Here is a 22,769-nt window from a genome sequence, read left to right as displayed (position 1 = left end):
ATCCAGTAACAGCAGCACTTTGGATCTGCTTGAAGGAATGATTCAGATTTTTTGAAGTAGGTTGTATGAGGTACTTAGTCAGTGTGTTACCTACAGTGGATGGTGGTTGGCCCCATGTCCCCAATTTGGAGAAGCAGACAGGAGTGGCAATGAAAATACAAAACATATTTTAGCTACCTAAAAAAAAAAAGGCCCACCTGCAAAAATCCATATCATTGTAAATGTAGGCTATATTCTGAATATTTTCACTACTACTAATTTCTAATGGCTGGCATGCCTGTCTACACATAAGTGCAATTTTGCAGCATTCTGTATTACGCCGCAGATCAGCTGTTTGACTTGATTCAACTTACTTTTCAGAAAAAGATTGCTCAAACAAAGATGTATCGTTGTAATACAGTGCGTAGGAATACAGCAGTGTTACGTTTGGGAAAATGTAGTGCCAAAGGAAAGGGCTGTCTGACGAAAAGGTAAAGGGGTGAAAATATTCTAAATAAAGCCTTCACTTAAACTGATGTGGTGCAGTGTTTAGCATTGATGCCTCACAGCAAGAGGGTTGCTGGTACGAACCTGGGGTGGGAGAGTCCTTTGGAGTGGAGTTTGCATGTTCTGCCAGTGACAACGTCGACTTTTTCTGGGTACTCCAGCTTCCTCTCACAGTCCAAAGACCTGCAGGTTAATTGGTGACACTAAATTGTCCGTAAGTGTGAATGGTTGTCTGTCTCTATGTGTCAGCCCTGTGATAGTCTGGTGACCTGTCCAGGGTGTACCCTGTCTGTTGCCCGATGTCAGCTGGGATAGGCCCCAGCACACCTGCGACCCCTAACAGGCTACGCGATTACAAAAAATGAACGATGACTGAGTAAATAAACTGGTGATTTTGTTTATGTGGCTAAAATATTGTTTGCTGCTGCCCCCATCCACAGCAGTGTATTACTGAGCTCCCTTTAGGTAAGAAATTAGTTTATAAAGCTTTTACCGTGTCGGATAAAGGGGTTGCTTTGTATCCCTTTTAATGGCGGAGCGTTGTGTCATCCATTTTGGAAGCAATGTGTGTCTTGAGGTTCAATCACACTTAATTTTTGCCTATGCTCTGTTACTGTCTCACCTGCATGCTGAATTCTACCATGTGTTTTCTGTTTCAGTGGTCCCTTCTGGCAGGCTTTGTTGGACTTTTGGGTCATAGTTTACTTTTGTTTATCTTTCCCCAGGAAATTTGCAGATGGCAAATAGAAATCACTCTACATTGTGTTTTAGAGATGAAGTCATACTCCAGCTATGTGCCATTACCTTGGTTACAAACTCCAGCATCACTCTCCCACACTGTTTACAGTTTATCATTGCTCTGCTCAGGAATTATTACCAACATCAGACTTGTGACATTACGTATTTTTGGGGCTGAGTGCGCAGCAGTTTCATTGAACATGAGGCTAATGTGTACCTTAAGCCGCAACCATGTGCTCAAATGCAAATGCTGCCACTGCCGTTTGAAAAATGGCTAAGAATACTAAAACACGGGACCAATATAAGTAGTCCTGTGTACGCTAATGTAAATATAATTCTGCAGAAAGAAACAGGACAGAAAATAATTCATAAGAGTTATGGTTAGCTTACAGACAACACGGTCACACTGCCAAGATTTCTGGGTGAAATTTTCGCTCCTGGCATGATATAAACTGTGATTAGATTTTAATAAGACAAGTGATTTATGTAGATACTGACCTGAAAACCCATACCTAACACTTTGTGGTGAATACTGTATGTGTACAGTGATTAATGTGATTCTGTTTGTCTTGCCTTGAGGTTTTAGGAGAGGTATAATCTTTTACCTTCTACCTGTCTCTTTTATATTCATTTATATCTGAGTAGGTAAAAGTGTTGTTGTGTACAGATCATCTCTCTTTTAATTATATTTTCAATGGGAAAAAAAACAAATTAAATACCCTTTTAAAACACTAATATACAGTAAATCCTACTGGAAATGAAACCAACAGAGACTTTTCCAAGTGTGTCCTGTAGAGTTTGATCATAAAGCACTGGACAGACAGGGCATATAGATTAAACCACCCACACAGGAAAAAAGGTACATTAATAGTGCAAGGATATCTGTTTTGCACAATCTGGGTGACATTCACAAGGTTTACATCCATAATGCTGCACGGAGCAAGCAGTTTCCTCTGTTTACGCTCGTATATTTAAAGGTGACATGTGTAGCGTTGTCTCATTAATACATCACTGTCAAAAGAAACCAATATTTTCCCTTCTGGCTGCTGTTTCTTCATCTAGCATGCTGTTTGTGAGGCTACACGACTTCATAGAGATGCAGGGATGTCTCTGATGTTTGGTACTACAGATTTGATTATACATCACTACAATTATAATATTTTCACTGTAAAATGTCCCCTGCCCTAAATGTTAACCTGTTGTTAAACGTCCAGTGTGTAGGATTTTGGGGGATATATTGGCAGAAATGGAATATAATATAATAAGTAGGTTTTCTTTAGTGTATAATCGCCTGAAAATAAGAGTTGTGGGTTTTTTTGGGTTTTTTTTAAACCTTAGAATGAGCTATTTATATCTACATAGGGAGTGGGTCCTTGTCTACGGAGATCGGCATGTTGCATTGCCATGTTTCTACAACAGCCCAGAACAGACAAACCAAACACTGGCTCTAGATAGGACCATTACAGTTTTGACATCGGCTACTATAGTTAGCAGCCACTCCACAATGAGCAGTGTTGGTAAAACGTTTTGTTTGTTTGTTTGTTTGTTTTTTAATGTTAAACTGTTTAATTTGGTGTTTTACTGGTTTAAATAACCTGAAGTCTAATTTATAAAACAATGCATAGAATCCATACTAGAAATGTACATGCAAACAAAAGCCAAAAATGGTATGTACCAAGAAATACAATTTCTACAACCAGGCTTCCACCTCACCATCTTTATCCCCAATTTCCCATCTCCAAAATGCCCGTAAGCATGGGTCAAAGTTTCCCCCATCAAGTCTGTTTTAATACATCACAGCTTTTGTGTGGGAAGTGGTGTACGCCTCTTTCAGGCCTCATTTTGTGTGTATGCAATGTTGATAAATGAGACCCCTGGTCTGTTTGTTTTGGAGAGAAGGAAATCTCTGTGGATAATTTGGCTCCTGGTAAAAACCTCCTGGATGTAGGGCTCTTCGTCGGCAGTGACTTGTGGCATCAGACACTGACGAACAAAGCTGTTCTTTCACGTCGGCATGACACACAGCCAGTCGCCCATATGGTTTAACAGTACTTGGTGGTGTCAGGGGGAAACGCAGCGGGACGAGAAGGAAAGTCTGAGTGGGGTGGGTTGGAGGGGTGGTGGATGGGTCCAACAAACACCGACTTTCACCCAGGAGAGCCTAAACCCAACCCCATGTGTTAGGAAAAAACGTCAATTCAATTCAATTCCTGGTGCTGTACTGACTTTTTTTTATTTTTTTTTTACAGAGACTGTTAGTAAATTGTAAATTTCCTGTGAAAATTGAAGTGTATTTTGAAAGGAGACAATGCATGTAACAGGCTGAAGTCTACACGGCGTCCCAGAACACGAACAACCAATGCACTTACTAACTTGCACGTCATATGTCAACGTGGAAAGTCCATGACCAATGGTTGATATATGACAAGGTCGGAGTGAGAGTGTTGCACATTAGCAGGTGCTGAGCTGGTGGCCCGTCTGTAATGTGCCAAACAGCATAGGAGAAACGCTGATTTGTAACGTTAAACTGCTTTATTCAGTGTTTTTACCTGATTTAATCACTTGATCTGTTTGTTTTGGAGAGGAAGAGTCCTCTGTGGATAATTCGGCTCCTGGTAAAAACCTCCTGAACAATGAACACTGAAGGAATTCTAACCAGGAGAGGTTTCAGCTGGTTGCAGTATGCGGTTCTCACCACTAGATACCACTAAATCTCCCTAAACGTTGCGCATTGCTCCTTTAAAAGATAGTTCAACAAAACATAACCACATAACAGTTACTGTAATAATAAGCGTCTGCCTTCATTCAAGATATTAAAGGACATTTTCCATGAGAGAAATAAGTAATTAGGAATTGTTTTCCTTTATTAAATGATAATAAAAAAATCTTTAAAAGCAACTAAGGAGAAAAGCCCACCGCTTAAAGATAACAGCTCATACAACTAACTGCTGTTGTAAAATTTCATGGAGTGTGAAAATCCCACACATAGGAGTATTATATTTGTGTCTGCGTATGTGTTTCTGTTTTTATGGCCATGAAAGGGTAAGGAGCTGGAGGCTCTAAGGGACAGCGGTATTGATTGCAGGTGTTAGGCTGCTCCCTCAAAGCTCACACATCAGTTTTAGCTCTGGCACCATTGACATTCAGCTGAAATGAGGAGGGGGAGAGCATGTTGATTACCCCTGAGGGAGACGGCAAGGGCACACCATGGACATGACGACCAGCAGCTACATCAAATGTGCATTCTTTCCTCTCCTGCTCATTGTATGTTCATTTATACACAATCTGATTACTTAAATGTACATGTACCATTGATCCACATTAAGGCATTCCTCAGAGGAAGTCTTCAAATACCCAGCTGCACACAACACATAGCGTCAGAGGTGTGTAAAGCCTGTGGAACAATGAATATTTAATGTTCTCATTTGGGTCCATCCTTCCATTGAAAGATTGCTTTCATAGATTAGACAGTTTGATCGCTGTGGTTTTCTTTTCGGTGCCTTGTGACAGGAGACCAGTTGAGGGTTGTGGGAGTGCATTTGTTCAAGTCATCACACTCTTGGGATTCTGTGCGTAATGAAAGTTAGCATGTGGATCTAGTCAGCCACGTGAAGATCCCACAATATTGGAATCCATCAGTCTTCCTGTGTCCTTGAAATATTACACATTGTGAGGGGACACACTGTTTTCTGCCAGAGGTGATGGAGCGTAATGTTATCTGAAATCGTGTGCCTATTTTTTGTGTGTCAGTCAGGGTTTGTGGATTTGGAAAAGCTTTTTATGTTGCCACAGATGTGCTGTTTTTGTCAACGTGATTGAAACAATATCAGTGAGTTACAGTGAAAGGAGAGTAGATACTAAGGTGATGTTGCCACCAGTGATACCGCTTCTTTGTGTTGGGTCTGGGATCATTTTATTGTAGCGTCATTTATAGTGTTTCTGTGTATGTAATTAAAATATAATGAACTGAATGAATTTATGGGCATTTTTCACAATTTTCTGACATTTAATAGAGTTAATTTTGATTAATCATCAATCATGAAACGATTATTTGCTGCAACCCTTATTTTGAATCTACGTTTTTGTGGTGCCATGTTCTAATAAAGGATTTACAATTTTAACCTCTTTATATTATTAGTTAATTTTTTTTTTCTTATGATAGATAAGTTAAAATACATTTAAAAGAGCGACTTTTGTGTTGCCAGGCTTTAAAAACTTCCTGTCGCTGATTGTTTATCCTTTCTGCCTTCAAATAATTCAGTTAGAATTTATCCATTAATAAATACTGAAGTGTTTCCCACTTTCCAGTAAGCCATCTGGTTAGGTGCTATAATTAGAGTCCAGTTTATTGCCAAGTAGATGTTCACATACAAGGAAGTTGCTTTGGTGTATTGGTACATAACATAAACATAGTAAATAATTAAAAATGAATAAATAAATTTTAGTAGGTCATTAACAAGGCAGTTTATCAGATGATAAATGGTGGAAACATCCATTTGAGGTGTCATCATGATAAACCAAAGAGATAATAAGACAAAGAGCCGTGCTGGAGCAGGATAAACGCCACCAAATGGGATTTTATTAGGACATGCCAACTCAAAAGTAAATCACATTAATGGGTTAAAACTGATTTATAAAGCCTGAGAGGTATAATATGTAAGATTTTCTTAAAAAACACTATCTAGACCATAGACTGTATGGAAACATACAAAAGTAATCCCACTCAGTCATCACTTATGATCCTCTAGAGGTGTGCGATGGTGTTTTTATCTGCAGAGACTGTTCGGTAAGGTCGGGATATTATAAAATGGTATAGCAACCAGGTGCCTAACTTCAAGCAATACACATCCAAGAGGAAGATATGAAAACTGTGGACACAGGAGCGAAAAAAAAAAGCAAACTTAAGTGAACCTGGGCTTGGCTTTTACATTTGCTGGAGATACTGTTTACCAACAGTAATCGACAATTCCTGCATGGTGTACTTTTACCACATTAATTGTCACAGCCCAGGCTCAGTGAGCTTGATAAAGAGGGAGATCAACCAAGATTCAAGTAATTTTAACAAAGTTTTTATTCAAAACTTAACCAAAAAGATAATAAATTCACCTGTAGTCTGTAAATCTGTTTGTAATGTGGAATGTGTGCGTGGTGTTGTGAACGCAAACCAAAGGGTAGATGAAGGAGGAGCTGGCTTAAATAACTTAGGCCCAGCTGCGCCCAGGTAGAAATGATGAAGGCGCTGGCTCCACCAATCTCTACCTGCAGACAACCTGCAAAGAGTAGCAGGAGGGGCACTGGCAGGGTCAGTGGCTCATTTTCGTTTGGTGTGTCCCTTCACTATATTTGCATTTTAATTTTGCCGTTGTTTCTCTTGGATGCCTGCTGCTTACAGTCTGACTATCTTTTTATAAAGTCTTACATCATCTGAGCACTGTGAAGGTACACACCATAAATGTTCCGAACCCAGAAAATAAGAAAATACAGGCAGAGGGCAGAGTCTCCGCAGAAAAATACACCACCACACAATGAGAGTGGGTTATAGGGGATGATTGAGAGGGATTACCTCTGTATGAGTCTACAACTGTTTTTCAAGAAAATCCAACATGGTATATTTTTATAACCTTTAGAAATGGTGATCTATTAGAAAGCCACTGGTTTCATTAGAAAGTACCATTTTTGTGTTTAAGAGTCTGATGATTTTAAAGGCAGTGCAAGAGACGTGCAATCGTCATTGTTTTTGACATTTGCATACTGATTTTCAAAGATGGTTTTAGAGTATGTAGCGTGTTAACATTCAAAATGGCAGCTATTCTTAGTCCTTTTTATCATCGGCTTGAAGAAAAAAATGGCTCCAATCCAAGGTTTTCAATTCTGGAGTTGTTTGTTTTTAGAACTGGGACTTAAGCGATAGTGAGAGTAGCGGCAGTGACAAGCAACAGCCAATCTTTTCGACATTTGCATGCCCTCACATTCTGTTTTTATAAATCTACTTAAGCTGTCAGTAGGAAGGACTTTGGTGAATATGTCAAGCCATTCTGTCCTTATTCTGCAAACCATCAGCTATCTTCGGCTCCTCTCGTTTGTCTTTTTTTACGGTCCGAAGACGTGCAGCATGTGCCGTCGACCCATTATAAAAACCTGCAAGAGAACTCCCTCATTTCAGTTCAGAAGGCTGTGATTTGAAAAGATAATATGGAACACTGGATACATTTAGAAAATCTATATCAATATAACAATGGAGAGAGGGTAAAGTAGCAACAAATGCATGCTTGGAAACACACACACATGCACGCACACTCTTTTTCATTACCTGGGGAACCATACAATACAGAGGAGTTGATTAGGATTGCCGACAAAAGGACAGTAGGCTCCAGCTGCCTCTCTGAATTCATTGTCATTAGCAGTGGAACACCAAGCCCTTTTCAAACTCATTAGTTGATAAAACAACCCTCTGATTTCCCATTAAAAAACCCATTCGTCCTCCCTCGCTGGCGATGCTCCCCCCCACCGCAGCCCAGCGTTTCCACACCTTCAAAGCCACTCCTGAGACTGGGAGAGAAATGGCAGCTCTTATGCAAAGTTGTCCAGCTTCCTCTTAGATTGATTATCTCAGTGTATGGGTTCACAGCTAACAATTACAGGCATAATAAATAAATAAACAAAAACAAAGACCCAGAGCCACTGATGTGAACGGATTACTTAGTTGCAGAATTTACAATTTGCTTTATTGTATTGATTTTCACCTTGAAGGTTTTTCCTTGCCTCCTTGGATTTGGAGCTGATGGAGTCTATTTAAGGACTAAAATAGAAAAGCAACTGTGTGTGATGCATTTATGCTGTGACTGAATTTCTTATACACTTAAAAAATGCATTTCCTGCTTTTTTTTTATTTTTTATTTTTTTAAAGTAATCAATCGAATCTTGAGTTTAAAGAGGAACAAATCATTTGTTTTCCTGGCAGAATAACAATTTATTTAAATTTAGACAAAAGGAAATACATATTTGTGCTTTGTGCAGTTTAATGAACAGCTTTTATACACTTTATACACTGTTTTATATATATATATATATATATAATCTTAATTGAATTATCACCACTTACTGAATAATAATAAATATCAAAGACCCATTCCTCCCCTGCACCCATTGGTACCCATTAGATACTCTAAAGGTGTAAAAAAAACCCTTTTTTTAATCTTTTGAATTTTCAAAAACATTCATTCAAAGATGCGCAGTGTCAAAATTCAAGTCAGTTTGTCTCATCCAGCCAGGATCAACATCGCCTTCTCTGAGCTCTCATCATCTCAAGCAAAGGTCACGAACCCACCAATAACCAGCAGTGTTTTGTCTCTGTTGTAATCCGCACGAATCAAACCAAGACAGACACGAGAGGGCATTCACAAACAACACCAGCCTGAATCCACAAAGCTTAACCTCGTCTTTCGGCTTAATCGCTCTTCGGTCTGAGATCCTGAAGACGCACCTGAGCACAAAGTTTTTATAGCAATGGTTTTTAAGAAGCAGAGACGCCTCTTGACACATTTCCTCGTTGTAATGTAGATCTGACAGGCAGTTTTGGTTCTGAGAGAAAAAAACCTAAAACGTAGCAACTGGAGTCGGCAGAGAGTGTTTTTTACAAATTTGCATGGATGTCCTCGTGTCGCAGCACTTTGTAGGTGATCCAGTAGAAGATGTTGAATATGAGGAAGCTCAAGGGAAAGACGGCTCGGGATATGGTGTCAATGCGCTTGGCCCGGTCCACAAAGCGCTTGTGAAGCACCTCTCCGTCGAACATGGTGACCGGAGGAGGGGGAGGCGGCGGGGTGAACACAGTGGCCCCCTCCACAGTGGTACCATCCTTGTTCTGCAGGCAGTGACCCAGTCCGTAACCCCGGAAGTAAAATCCGCGGCTCTCCCTCACCAGTTCCTCCTCCTGTGGAGTCAAGCATAGGGAAAACAGATTGGCCTCTCACTGTCAACAAGAATTAGCTCACAGCCTTTTACATTTCCTCTCAGTGGCTGATTCCCAAATGCGTTTGGGATGCAACAGCACAAAAGGGCAGCAGAGTGCAACAGAGTGAAAACATCCGCAGAAAAAAAAAATAGAATTTTTGACTTCAGGGATGAAGCTTTTCAAATGCAGTAGATGATTTGTCAGTGATTGTGTGTAAAACAGGTACTAGCCCCAGTTTGTGCCTTTCATGTGTTACCATACAGTCCATTCAAGTCACAGCGGTAAGCATTTGTTTCTCTGATAAAGAAGAAGAGAGGCGAAGTCTCTTCCCTGCTGTTGGACCACCACGGGACCTTATTTTGGGATGTTAGTCAATGGGAAGAAGCAAATACAGTTTTGATCCTGTTTGAATTGTGCTATTTTACATGTTTATCAGTTTAAAAGATAATTTGCAGGTCAAGAACTTCGCAGTGAAAATACCTAATGAGAACGACCACACAAGTTGCATAGGTGACATCATAACCGTCCTCTTTCTGAGCGATTCCTCTGTGTTTTGTAACGGGATATACTCGCATGAGCACTGGATACAACACATCAGCGTTACATTTGTGTGTGGAACATAAGTGAGCTAACTAGCTAGCTGGGGTAGGTGATATTGTGTGAGACGAGACGTACAACAAACTGCAATGTTCTTGACTTGAAAAATTATCTCTGAAATTGACAAACATGTAATTCATGGCACAGTTCAGACAGGATCTCTTGTTGTTGTCTACTATATATTTTTTTTCTCGAAATAAAGACACCAGAAGGGAGAGACTGTACCTCTGGTGGTGTCTGAAAAACTCATATCATCATCCAGCAACACAAAGGTGTTTTCAAAATCATTATACTCCTCTAACCATCTGGATGAAAAAATATATTTCATCTGCTGCACAACAAAAACACATTTTAAATCCGTTTCTCAAGTTGTGACTGTATTTTTAATGAAATGACATTTTCCTTGCTGTTTTGGTCAGGCTGTTCTCTTTCACTGCTCAAACCTATACCTACAATAAGTAATGCATTATCATTTGTATAAAACACACATGATCGTGAGCCAGGAGACTGTGATCATGTGACCTATGCGCTGCAGTCTGTCGTGCATCATATGACTTGAGCAAAGAAAGAAGTCAGACATATTATTAAGAGTGACAAAGTCCACACAGGGAGGACGTTAGGGTTGAGGGATGGATCAAACAAACATAGGGCTTTGACCCTGGAGACCAGGGTTTGTGTCCTGTGTGAAACCAAAAGTCAATTCTAAGTAATTTTAAAAACCTGTATATAACTCTGGAGAAAGGTAGCTGATTGTTGAGTCTCATTCCAGATACTTTGGGTTGGTGGTTTGGTCGGACTCCCAACCCAAAGCGTAAGTGACAACCTGAGAATGAGACCCAACAATTAACTATGTTTCTCCAGAGTTACATACAGCACTTTAAGTTACGTACTAATGTTAGGTCAAGTTACGTCATCATGTTAAGTACCATAATTCTTTTCCTAAACCTAACCTAACAGGTAGGGACATTATTCTTATTTTTCCATACACTTATTTGTATGAAAATATTAATTAAACAAAGTAAAATCATGACAATACGTAATTTATAACTAAGGCTAAAGGAGTACATCATTAGCTGTATCTGTTCAGCCAACTAGATACTGTAATATATATATATATATATATATATATATATATATATGTATCTATAGTTGGAATGGGCAGAGTTTAAAACAGAAATGGGTGGGACCTAACTGGAGGTGAAATTAATATGGGTTGATTAGCAATTGCCACATTTATTATTTATTAGAGAACAGAACAATCTCAGGGTTGTGCCTCAGAACATTTTGGTCATAAAACACAGCTACTCGAATGAGGATTTTCCTTCATCAAAGGTACGGATATTGGCATATTTAGGACTTATCTGTACTCTTACGTACGAAAATACATGCGTTTCAAACATTGTAAGCGTCATTGTCCTCACGCTTCCATGTGTCCTTTATGTTGCCATGGAGACGGCCAATAGATGGCACTAGAGGGCAGAGTCAAAAGTTTCACATGAAAATGAACGAGGTGACGTTGGAGATCGTAATATTGCACCTTCAAACGGAGGCAGTGTTGTAGATGGTGGTGGTCTGCGCAGCCATTATATACATCCCGACATGTGGATGGAGAAGTCTTTACACTATTATTACTATATATTATTATCATATTACAGATTTGTTCTGTTCCACCATTATTTAAAGTTCTTTGTCATCTCCTTTGGTCATATTTCGCTTGAACTACACTACATTGCCTCCACAATCTCCGTTTGGTCCCTATCCATAAGCTTTCAGGAAACATCCACAAATATGAGATGAAATGAATACGTGTTGTATTAATTAACCAAAGACAAAATGTTATTGTTGCCCTGTTTGTTTGGATTAGGAATTATCGTCGCAACTTGGGAAACAGGTTAAAAAGCTTTCATTGTTGTGCAGCACGATGTTAGAGTTTTTGAGAATTTTGAGAATACCTTCAGAGTACCGTGGGGTGTAACGACCTTCTGGGATTTTCAAACATGCAATGGTAATACATGAGAAGCACTAGCCTAAGATAAACTGTCTTCAATTAAGCTTTTTGAAATTTCTCTGGCACAAAGAGGAGAATCGGAGGGCATCGTCATTAGGAGGAAGAGAGAAAATTATAATTCAGAGAGTTAATCAAAAAATTAACCTCCATCTCTCCTTTCCAGCTCTCTCAAAGTAGCAGAATGATAGACCTTTCAAAATGCCTATTAATAAAAAGTCATGATCTCCACCTCACCAAAAAAACTTGCACTTGGCATTCTGCTTTGATGAATGGTGGCGCACTTTTTTCCCCTTACAGTGAATGAGACACTGTTCCCGCCCTCTGAAGAGAATATTAATAGACATGCAGCTTAACTCTGACAGCCCTCTGACACTTTGAGAGATTCACTTTAGCAGGGGAAAGTGAAGATGTGGGATCTAAATTGGATGATTAGTAGTCGGTGTGAAGTGCCCTGAAAGCTCTGATCCCTGTGTCCCCTCCCCTCTCTCTGTTTCTCTCTCACTGACCCTGGCAGGTCTCTGGTACTCTGCCGAACTTCCCATCTCGGTGCCGGACAGACTTGGCAGTGAGACACTCTCAGCTCCTGTCAAAGGTCCAATGCTACTAAGTATTTCACACCTGTCTCCACCTGTCTGTACCTGCACAGTATATTTATTTAATCCTCTAAAACCTCCCCTAACCTCTGCCAGCTGCCCTTTAGCTCGCACTTTCACTGTTTACCTAAAGACTTCATTTACAGTAAACTTCCTTTTCCTTACAATAGCCTGGTTGTGAGTAATTTTATGGTTACTAACTATCTGTTGTTCCGATGACAAATTGCACCATACAACCGGGGGGTAGGAAGTTGTAGCTCTTCTAGCATGGCTTAATTATCCCTCCTACTCCTTCCTAAACGATACAGTACATCATGTGCTAAACTCTAATGGTGCGTTTCTCTAAAGATAATAGGTGCTTATCGTCTGTGCTCTCAGCGGCAGCTACACACTTTGTGATTTGTTGGCATAAGATCAGTTGAGACTGATTATTCTCCACAGAGCACAGTGTGATGAGGTTACTATGGAAGGGGCTGTTTGCAAAGAGTGATCTGTGACAGTTTGGATATAAATAATGCTAATAATAAAGTGATTTCAAAAATATGCTTATTCGCTTTCTTGCTAAGAGTGTGAACGTTAAATTGTCATGTCTGTTAAGTAAATATATAATAGCTTATCTTCTGGCTAAAGATGGGGAACAGCTAGCCTGGCTCTGTCCAAAGGTAACACATTTCATTTTTACACTTGAAAGCTGTTAACTGGTGCCTTTAGAGGTGCTGGTAGGCACATGTTGTTACCTTGTGACAGGAGTGTGGCCATCTTTTCAAACCCCGAACCCGGGGTCCTTAAGCATACCACACATTTGTGTATGTGCACATGCATGTCAAGCACACAACATGGGAGTTGTCATTAGGATACAAGAATTTTATTTCAGGGCTTGACACATCTACCAACTGCACCTTTTAACACCATTGACAGACAGGGCCTCAGCAGACGAAATTGTAATACTAACACATAAGACCAGGGATCGGTTGCACAAAACACCTTAAGTTTTCTCCTTGAGAATGACACTTAAGGCTTAATTTCTCCTTAGCTGAGGGACTTACACAGTTGCACAGAACACCTTAAAAGATTTCATGTGTTGAGGAAAATGTTAACTCATTTACTGCATTGAAAGAGATTTTACAGTGGTCAAAGTTGCCATGGAGATTGTTTGTTTGCTTAGATTTACACTTGTGATGCCTGTTATTGTCTCAAAAAGTTGGCTTATAGTTAGAGAGTGAAAAGAAGACAAGAAAACCATATTGGTCAGAGGAGGAAAAGATTACACTTTTGAAGGAACTACAAAGTAAATTTGATCCCGAAATACCAGAAAACAAAGAAAGATTGTGGGAAGAAACTGCAAAGAAAATAAATTCAGTCAAATCTATAAAATCAAATCAAAAGCACATCCATTAGATTGTCCTGGTCGCATGAAGGGGGGAGAGAGAGAGGGAATGACATGCAGCAAAGGGCCACAGGCTGGAGTCGAACCTGGCCCGCTACAGCAACAGCCTTGTACATGGGATGCCTGCTCTATTCACTAAGCCACCAACGCCCCGTTGCTAAGATCTTTTGTGCAACAGTCTAGGGATTCCTTAAGTATAAGACTAAGATAAGGAAAAAAAACATAAATGCTTAAGTAAACATTTTAAGGGAAACCTTAAGGAGAAGACTTACGGGTGGTTTGTGCAGCCCATTTTAAGTCCTTAGCTAGGACTTTGAGGAAAATCTTAACTTAGGGTGTTTTGTGTCACTGGCCCAAGCTGCTTGTAGTCGCCATGTATGTTTGACCGTCATAATATTATCTTTTACGTCAGCATTTTCACTGTGAATGACCACTATGACCAGTACCCTCTTACAGTGCGTGCAGTAGGCAATACTCTCATTGCTGGTACATCTGGTCATTGTACCTCACAGCGCAAGGCTAGCTGTTTCCCCCTGTTTACAGTCTTTATGCTAAGCTAAGCTAACTGGCTACTCGCTGCTGACTGAAGCTTTATATACTGGTGCCAATCTTGTCCTTTAAGTCCTGTCAAGAAACGTGAGCCAACCTGTTTCCCAAAATGTTGAACTCATGTTTTTAGACAGCTGACATTCATCATTCATGCACAAAATCAATACAAACTAAACTGAGCTACATCAATAATTCCTATGTGCATTCATGTGAATTCTACCGTTCAGTCAGTCTACTTATATTTTGCTTTTTCAATTTGTACTGATTTATTTTATCTTGCTTTTTTGTTTTTGCTGATGCTTCTTGTTTTTGCACTCTCCCCTTTGCTGCTGTAATGCTGTGGGACTAATAAAGGATTATCTTTTGTCTTATCTTAATTAGATGATTAAGAAAATAAAGACAAAACTATTGTTCTGCCTTTAATACATGCCCCCATTCCTGGAAAGAAAAATGAGATTAAAAGTTCTACAAGGAGAGAACAAGAGGAACAAGAGGAGGAAGTGCATGTTGAATTTATATTAGCCTGAAAAACAAGTTACACATTGGGAAAGAATAAAGGGCAAGAATTCCAAGGTAGTAACGCTGGTATGAAGGGGCAGAAGGTTGGACGGGGCTGTAATGACAGGACGAGATCAGCACAGAGTGGATTTGGTTGTGGGAGAAATGCCAGGATATATTCAGGTTTTAAGTGACAGTTGCACGACATCTATTTGGAAGACTCTACTGGACAAATATTGGGATTGAAGGTCAGGGTTGAAATAGGGTTCAGTCTTTTACCCTGGCACAGGCGCTGCAGGGCTGATTCAGGTTCCTGTAGGCTGAGTTGTTACCAGGGAGGTAATTCGCTTTCCGCAACGACTCAACACTCCCAGGCGGACTGGCAAACACCTCCATTGGAAAAGGAAGTCAGACAAATTGAAGTAAGAGTTATGGCTCCTTCTTTCATCTTTAGTTGTAAAACAAAAGTTTCGTCATCTCTTGTAAGAGAGAAATTCGTTAGTGTTTAGACACGGCCCTTCGCATTTTGCCTGGAACATGAACTCCCCCTGCTTTATTTAAATGGAAAACCTACCTGTGCTGTGCCAAAAATAAAGTGATTAAAGATGCAAACTTCAAATTCGAACAACAAACTCAAGCAGACACTCTCAGCTTTTAATTAAAGAGGCACTCTGAGTGTGATAATACAGGACATTATCTGCGGCTGTTCGTTTAGGGAACTGGCTTTGAAGACGAATAAAGAATCCTCAAGGAGCCGGTTGAAGTTATTTTTGTAAGGACTATAAATGGGAGCTCTGTTTTTTATTTTTGTCATCCTGAAGGCTGTGTGGATATACTTGCTATAGCTGTTTGGCTTAGAGAACACCAGAGATGTCAAACACAAAGCTGGCAGAGTGCATTGATTAAAGCTAGTCAGTCTGGGATTTGTACACTCCATCAGATTCCCAACCTCTCTCTAGTACACATCGAGTCGTGCATCAATACCTCTCAGATGGATAGTTTGCGACCTCACGCTCCTCAGTGGGAGTAATTGTGCAACTGATGTGGACAGGGGAAGTCTTTTCCTCTACAAAGCATCATTTTCTCTCTCCTGTATCGATGCAGGAGGGCAGGCTGTCCGGGAAATCTGCTGGACTCTTCTGCCTTTTACAGGGAACTTTGCCATGAGTCTGAGAGGCTGCCCAGCCTGTGAGCTGGTTTAATGGGATTTTCAAGTTGTTTTGTCTCGAGACAAACCTTTCTGTGTCACACAAAGTCTCTCACCTCTCTGTACACACTTTTATTTGTCAGCTTACAAGGTGTTTGCCTTGATAATCATCATTCAACACATGGAACCAATTTAGTTGATGTATGTTTGGATGATAAATGAAGACAAGATAACGAGAGAATTTTTTTTAAAGTGATATGAAAATGTTACAATATCCAACCTAGTGAGCTTGCTGTTACTCACTAGGATGGACTTCTTTTCAAGGCCTGGTTTTCAAGGACTTTAATGCCTGATAATGTAAGAATGAGTCCTAACACCCAGAAATGAGTTAGTATTTGTGCACTTCTGGTTCTATCGTCATGAGGACATTTGGTATTTTTAATGAGTTTTTGGTTCGGTGCTTGAAATAAGGTCTGTGGTTTACACAAGCTCGAGATTTTCATATTTTGTTGTATGCCAAAACATAAATCAGAAAACACCAAACCCAATTGCCAAAAAATGTTGGCTACATTTTTTAATGACGCTGTAGTTAACTTGTGGTTAGATTTAGACACAAAAAGCTCTTGGTTACGGTCAGAAAAAGATCATGTTTTGGCTTAAAATACCTGCGTTTTGTGGCACTTGCCCTGCTGGAGTGAAGAGTTGCTGAAAAACATCCACATTAAGTGACTAAAAAGCTGCTGGAAACACAGTAATGACGAACTAAAAGACAACCAGTTTTGTTGTTTGTTGGTCTCGAACATTGGTCTGCAGGTCAGCAGGCGTCTTGCCTAGGTGGCGCGTCATCAACCGTCCCCTCCACCTCTAGATGACAAAGTCAGCTCCTATACTACCTCCCTTTGACACGATATGTATGAAACGTGCAAATGTAACGTTTTGGTTTGCAGAAACGCACAGAGCAAACATTTTCTTCTGGCAACTGGATGGAATGGAAAAATCCAATTGGCTTTTTGTCAATGGAACCAGGGCGATGCTAGCTTTCGAGTTAGCCCATATAAAAAAAACATTATCCCAGTACCAGTCTTTTAGAGTATGGTACAGAAGAACACCTTAAAGATAAATAAGTAAGTAAAGAGACCCTGTCTAAAGAAACTAGCTGTTGATCAGTGCTCATCAACTGGATTGCTTCAAGTTGAGCAGTCATTTTTGTATGCATGTACTTCTGGGGACATTTTGGTCCCCAGATTTTGCTGCGGAGTGAGCGCTCTTGCCTTTGACCATACTCTTTGGAACAGTCAGCCACGGAGGGGAAGAAACTTACCAAACCAAAATAACATTATCTTCTCTCTTACAGCAACTTAATATGACAGTCTCTGGCTTTTGTTTGACATCTGGTGTTGGAAAAAAATGTTGTTGCACATTTCAGAGCCATCGTTGGTGCAGTTAGCTTGTTTACTATAATGTGAATGCTGCTGTCACACTGAACACCCATTGGAGCATGTTCAAACTTTTACACTGAAAAACCCTGAATTGTCAAATATTCATTTTGAGCAGCCAAATCTGATTCGACTGACATAATTCTGAGTCAGGTACAGCCCTACTAGGTTGCCATATTAACTCACTGAAACAGATATGTCATGGATAAATTGAATGTTACACAAAAGCAGGAAAAAAAATGCAGTTGAAGCATCTCATACTGAACCACAACATGTCATGTGAATGCAGGGTTAGGGTATCCCGGTGTCACAGGGTCTGTAGGATAGGCTGTTGCTCTGTGTCAAATGTAGTGACAGAGAGAAAGGATCACAAAGGCTCTTCACAGGTCAGTGCTCGCCATGGAAACGAGCTGAACTGAAATGAGCTGATCTGCCTCATGTAATATGACAGCCAGCTGTAGCGTGTTGATGTTGTCAGTTCCTGAATATACAGCGCCCCACAATAACAAGAGGCATAAGTCAATGTTATAGAGGCTGACAAGAACTGGAGTGTGTGTGCGTGTGTTTCTTGTGCTTACTGACAAAATCTGCCACAATGTGTGTTTAGGCATGTGTGTAAGCAAGCTTTAGCCTGTGCGTGTGTGTGTGTGTGTGTGTGTGTGATTTACACTTACTATTCTTTGCTGCCGCTGCTTTTTCCTCAGCCTGATGAACTCCTTGTGTTGCCTTGAGACAAAGTTGACTGCTGCGTACTCCAGCAGGGCAGCAAACACAAACAGAAGGCACACCGCCATCCAAATGTCAATGGCCTTCACATAGGACACCTGGGAAACAAACAAGGTCACAAAGTCGTCAGCAGTCAGTCAATGAGGCTAACCGATAATCCACGGGTTGTTCACAATCTACCCGTTTCTCAGCACCGGCACGTCATGACATACATCTTGGGGATGGTCTAGAGTTGTAGTGAGTCAGAGGGATGTGGGCAGTGACACATAGCCAGGAGACAGGTCATAGCTCAAGACTTGAGGGAAGCCCCCGCTCGGTAGTTCACGAGAAAAGATATGTCACAGCAAATCAGCGACGCCCACTGAGCACGCATTGTGTGGAAACTTCACTCAATTGAGCAGCAGTTTGCTGACTGTTACAGATACAGGCATAAATGTTGGGGGGAGCAAAACAGCAAAGTGACGCATCAGTAGGGTACAAACTCTGGAGACATCTCAGTCATGATTTAATCAACTTCCTCTGCATTACAATCTCATACTCCAGCTGTAATACATTGTTTTTTGTTGTGTTAACATGCCACTTAACACCTATTGACTAGGTTCTCTAATACTCCTAATAATATTTTTGTTTGATTCCTTCCTTCCAGGGTTGTCCCTTAAAGGGACAGTTCGCCCCAAATCAGAAATACATGTTTTTTCCTTTTGCCTGCTGCACTGTTTATCTATCTGGATTGCATGAGTGTGAGTTGCAGAGTAATGTAGATATCGGCTGTAAGATGTCTGCGCTCTTTTAAATATTATGGGACCAGATGGCACTTGGCTTGTGGTGCTCAAAGCGCCAGAAATACATTTGAAAAACTCAACAGCAATGTCTCTTTACAGAAATCATGACCTGGTTAGTCAAGATCATCCAAAGAGTTTGTTGTAAGCAGTTTCATGTAGGAACTATTTTCTTTGTACCAAGCCTTGCACCTTCACGCACGTCGTTATCACACAAGCCGGACTTCCCTGACTTCCTCGGACCGTTGGGCCCTGGCACTTTCGTGCTCAGGCCCTAAAGCCCAGTTCAGACCAAGGATTGGCGCCGAGACGAGTTGAAACAGACAACTTGCGATGCGCTGTTCTGCAACTTTCTAAAAACCTGCTGGTTCACACCAATGCAACTAGATGAGGCGGTGTATCATCTCTATGCAACAACTCTCTGTACTGCTGTTCTCATTTACATCTTTTCAGACTTATTTTGTGGCTGAATATAATTTGTAGCTTCTTAAAATATGAATGAGGACAGCGATAGTGAGGTACTGATTACAGCTGAGTTTGTAGTAGTGATGAAACAGTGAAAAACACTAGCAAAGCAAGCATCAGATGGACTTTATTCATAATAAATACGCCACATTAATATAAATAACCAGTGCCAATTAATCAGTCAATGAGTGTCTGTGTGGGTGGGGTATAAGCACATACAGCAAGCAGCAGCAGTGACCCACAGACCCACAGGAAACAAAGGGCTCGGTGGGACGGAGCACCTGCCACAGCAATTTTGATTTTGATTTGACCAGCGGACTTCACTACAAGCCGATTGGCTGTACAAACAGGTGACGTACTTTACATTCTAAAAGCAGCCACCAGCGATTTGACCAGCTGAGTTGCAGGTGACATCATCAGCCAGCTTGAGTCGAGCTCAGACTGGCCACTTAAGACCGCTGCAACTTTTCTCTGCAACCCTCTAAAATGGTTTAGTCTCGTTGCGAATCATTGGTCTGAACTGAGCTTAATGAAACAAAGAAAGACGGAACAACTTGCACATTACGGCTTGCGTTGAGACATCTCTTTGTTTTAAGGGGTCGCAAGCCATAGAGTTCAGGAACCATTGGTTAAATCTAGGTGGGGAAATTCACATTACCACCACTTTGGTGTCCTTGAGTAAAGCACCTAACCCCCAACTGCTCCACTGGAGCTGCTCAGTGGCTGGCAGATAAATGTACAGTTGTACTGGTCAACTTACAGGTGCGGGTGTGCGTAGCTGTAAGGATGTGAACAGGGTGTTCCTGATGTAGAATTCCTGGCTGTTAACGTTTTTATCCCCCTTTAAATAAAGTTAAAGAAGAAAAACTTCCTCAGGTCAAAGTGCACACAAAGCAGTCAAACTCTACAACCATCAGTGAGAGTTAACTGGTGATGTAGCACCGGGCTGAAGTTGCTATAGTTACAATCTAATATACCTTGTGCACTGAGTTAGATTGTCGGTTAAACTGTTGGCTGGTCATCCATCGTCAAAGTATTCTAAAACACATTTTTAGCCAATCAGCAAAAAAAATGTTTACCGTCATGTTGGTGTAACACAATCTGTCTCTCCTCTGCTCTCTGACCTTCTCCCCAGAGATCTGTGCGCCCTGCCCTGCATGTCTTTCACATGCCAGTGTCCTCACCCCACCTGGCCCTTGTTTGTCTGCTCCCTCGTTAGTCTCTGGCCTTGTCCTAAATCAGGAACTGCCTCATGCATAGTCAGCATTTCATAACTTAATATGCTCTAGTAGGTCATCCTTTCCTACAGCTCGCTCCAAATGCATCTTTCATTTAACTTTAGTAGACACAACCAGTATACATTTTGCAGTCCTCTGTAATCCACTGCGCATCTGTCACTTGTTTCATGGAGCATGTGGATCAGCCTTGTCAGCCTGTCAGGAAATATCAGGTACAAAAGGTAATGTTATTTGTAAATCATGAATCACTTTTGGGGGGGGGTGTCAGAACAAAATGTCAAGAGTTTCAGGCCATAATGTGTTTATTAGATTTTTTTAATTCTTCATTTAGTCACTGACCTTTTTGTTGAGCTGATAGCATTATGTCAAGTCTGCTTCCTCTCACACATATTCGTTAATTGGAGGAAGAAGAGCATACGATTACAGTTTTGTTTAATAGTTTCTGTAACCTGTATTTCAAGCTCTATAGCAGATAACTTGCTTTTTCTGTGTGCTTCATTGATTTTCAGAAATACTGTTTCTTCCATAGCCAACATCCGTTTCAAAACTATGACCCCACTAAATAGAATCATCTTAAAGTTCTTGTTTGCTCAGTAAATACACCCCCTGCAACAATGAATCTGCCTTCCACTATGCACAAACCATCATAGATCTTGGTCACTAGTCTGCAGACCCACCTTGGGCAGCGAGGCCCTCGAACCAGAGCTCTGCGTGGTCATTGTCAGCACAGTGGTGATGCCCAGACCCACTCTGGCTGGTGCAGCGTCCATGTTTATCCAGAAAGACACCCACGAGAGGATGACGATGAGGAGGGAAGGGATGTACATCTGGATCAAGTAGTAGCCCATTTGACGTTCCAGGTGGAACTTCACCTCGATGCAGGTGAATTTACCTGCAGACACATGACATACATTGAACTGTCATGCGTAAGGACAATAACCAGACGAATCTGTGAGCTCATGTCTTATTTGCTCTTGCAGATGTGTCTGGTCCCCCTCCTGTAAAAACAGATTCTTTGCGCTCACGCCAGGGACAAGACAACGAGGAGGCATTTTGGAAAATGACCAAGAAAGCTGCAGCCAATGTGAAACTTTCTGTTGAAGCACCCTTTTCAAAGTCTGATGGCAAAAATGGCATCACTTGTTCAGATATATTGATGCTACACCATCACAGCTGAGCACTCTGTCACGTTTCCTCGCTCTGATTGGTTGTAGGTCTGTCTAATCACGTACAGAGGCATTTTGATCTATGGCTGTTGATAATGGCCCTTGGAAATTGAAAATGAACTGAGAGGTTCCAGACGAATTCACATTTGCAAATTGGTCTGGTGATGCCAGACTGTAAGGACAACATTGTTTTTTTAATTACTGCTGGGATGGCATAATAGGAGACGATAAAGATGTTGTCCAATGTCTGTCCTCTGTCTAACTGCACTACCTCATTGGACTATCTTTGTAATGATCTAATTTATTATATTTATAGTATTACTCTGCTTTTTATATACATGCTTAATGGCATGTCCCGTCTGGCGTATACTCTGCTGTGGAGAACAATATTTGGCTTCCATATATACCAATGCAGGACGTCATAGGTTAAATCCCAACAACAACCAACAGTAAGCAGTGCTCAAGTTGCCGAGTCTCCATTGCACACCTATCTTCCTTCAACATGCCTCCGGAGAGGAAATAAGCCGAAGCACTCAATTACAGTTTGGATTTTCAGCGTGGGGTCCCTGGTTTCTCAACATCGCAAATGGAATTCATTATGTACCTGTGTTGTAATACTTAGTGCAGTAGCCCAAATCCTTCTCCTCTTTAAGCACAAACTGTGGGAGGGTAAGATCATCAGCCACCTGAACGGGGTTGTCAGACAGCCACTCAAAGATCAAGTCGTTCATGGTGTAACCAACTGTGAAAAGAGAGCAGAGGAGATAAAGAGAGGATATTTAAATGAAAAAGACGCAGTTAGAAGTGTGTCATCTTTTCACTCTATAAATTCTCCTGTTGTTCTTTTATGTATCTCGCGTATAATTTAAGACAAATTCTGGCGTATACATCTCATTATTACACTGTGGCGTGCATTTTTCTAAATTACATCAACTTGCCAAAGAGGGGGATATGATGCTCTATAGTTTATTATTTTGTCTAGACAGCCTCTAATAGACAATA

At 40.8% G+C, this 22,769-nt stretch overlaps 1 protein-coding gene across 3 annotated transcripts in view; it reads right to left on the bottom strand.

Moving 5' to 3' along the window:
• Positions 1-7,878: 7,878 nt before the first annotated feature.
• Positions 7,879-22,769, bottom strand: part of glra4a (glycine receptor, alpha 4a) — a 77,181-nt gene continuing 62,290 nt past the window's right edge. Inside the window, exons 7-11 of one of the 3 annotated variants that reach the window (XM_050043166.1) lie at positions 22,372-22,509; positions 21,279-21,493; positions 18,068-18,217; positions 15,090-15,200; positions 7,879-9,157 (exon numbers count right to left, since the gene is read on the bottom strand). In XM_050043166.1, the coding sequence (XP_049899123.1) occupies positions 8,858-9,157; positions 15,090-15,200; positions 18,068-18,217; positions 21,279-21,493; positions 22,372-22,509 (914 nt within the window). In that variant the 3' untranslated portion in view covers positions 7,879-8,857. The remainder of the gene's footprint in view (positions 9,158-15,089; positions 15,201-18,067; positions 18,218-21,278; positions 21,494-22,371; positions 22,510-22,769) is intronic. The other 2 variants (XM_050043167.1, XM_050043168.1) reach the window with 2 other exon arrangements.

Source organism: Epinephelus moara, chromosome 4, assembly GCF_006386435.1.
Source record: "Epinephelus moara isolate mb chromosome 4, YSFRI_EMoa_1.0, whole genome shotgun sequence".
Lineage (NCBI taxonomy): Eukaryota > Metazoa > Chordata > Actinopteri > Perciformes > Serranidae > Epinephelus > Epinephelus moara.
The sequence above is the reverse complement of the archived record's forward strand: the minus strand, read 5'-3'. Positions and strand labels throughout refer to the sequence as shown.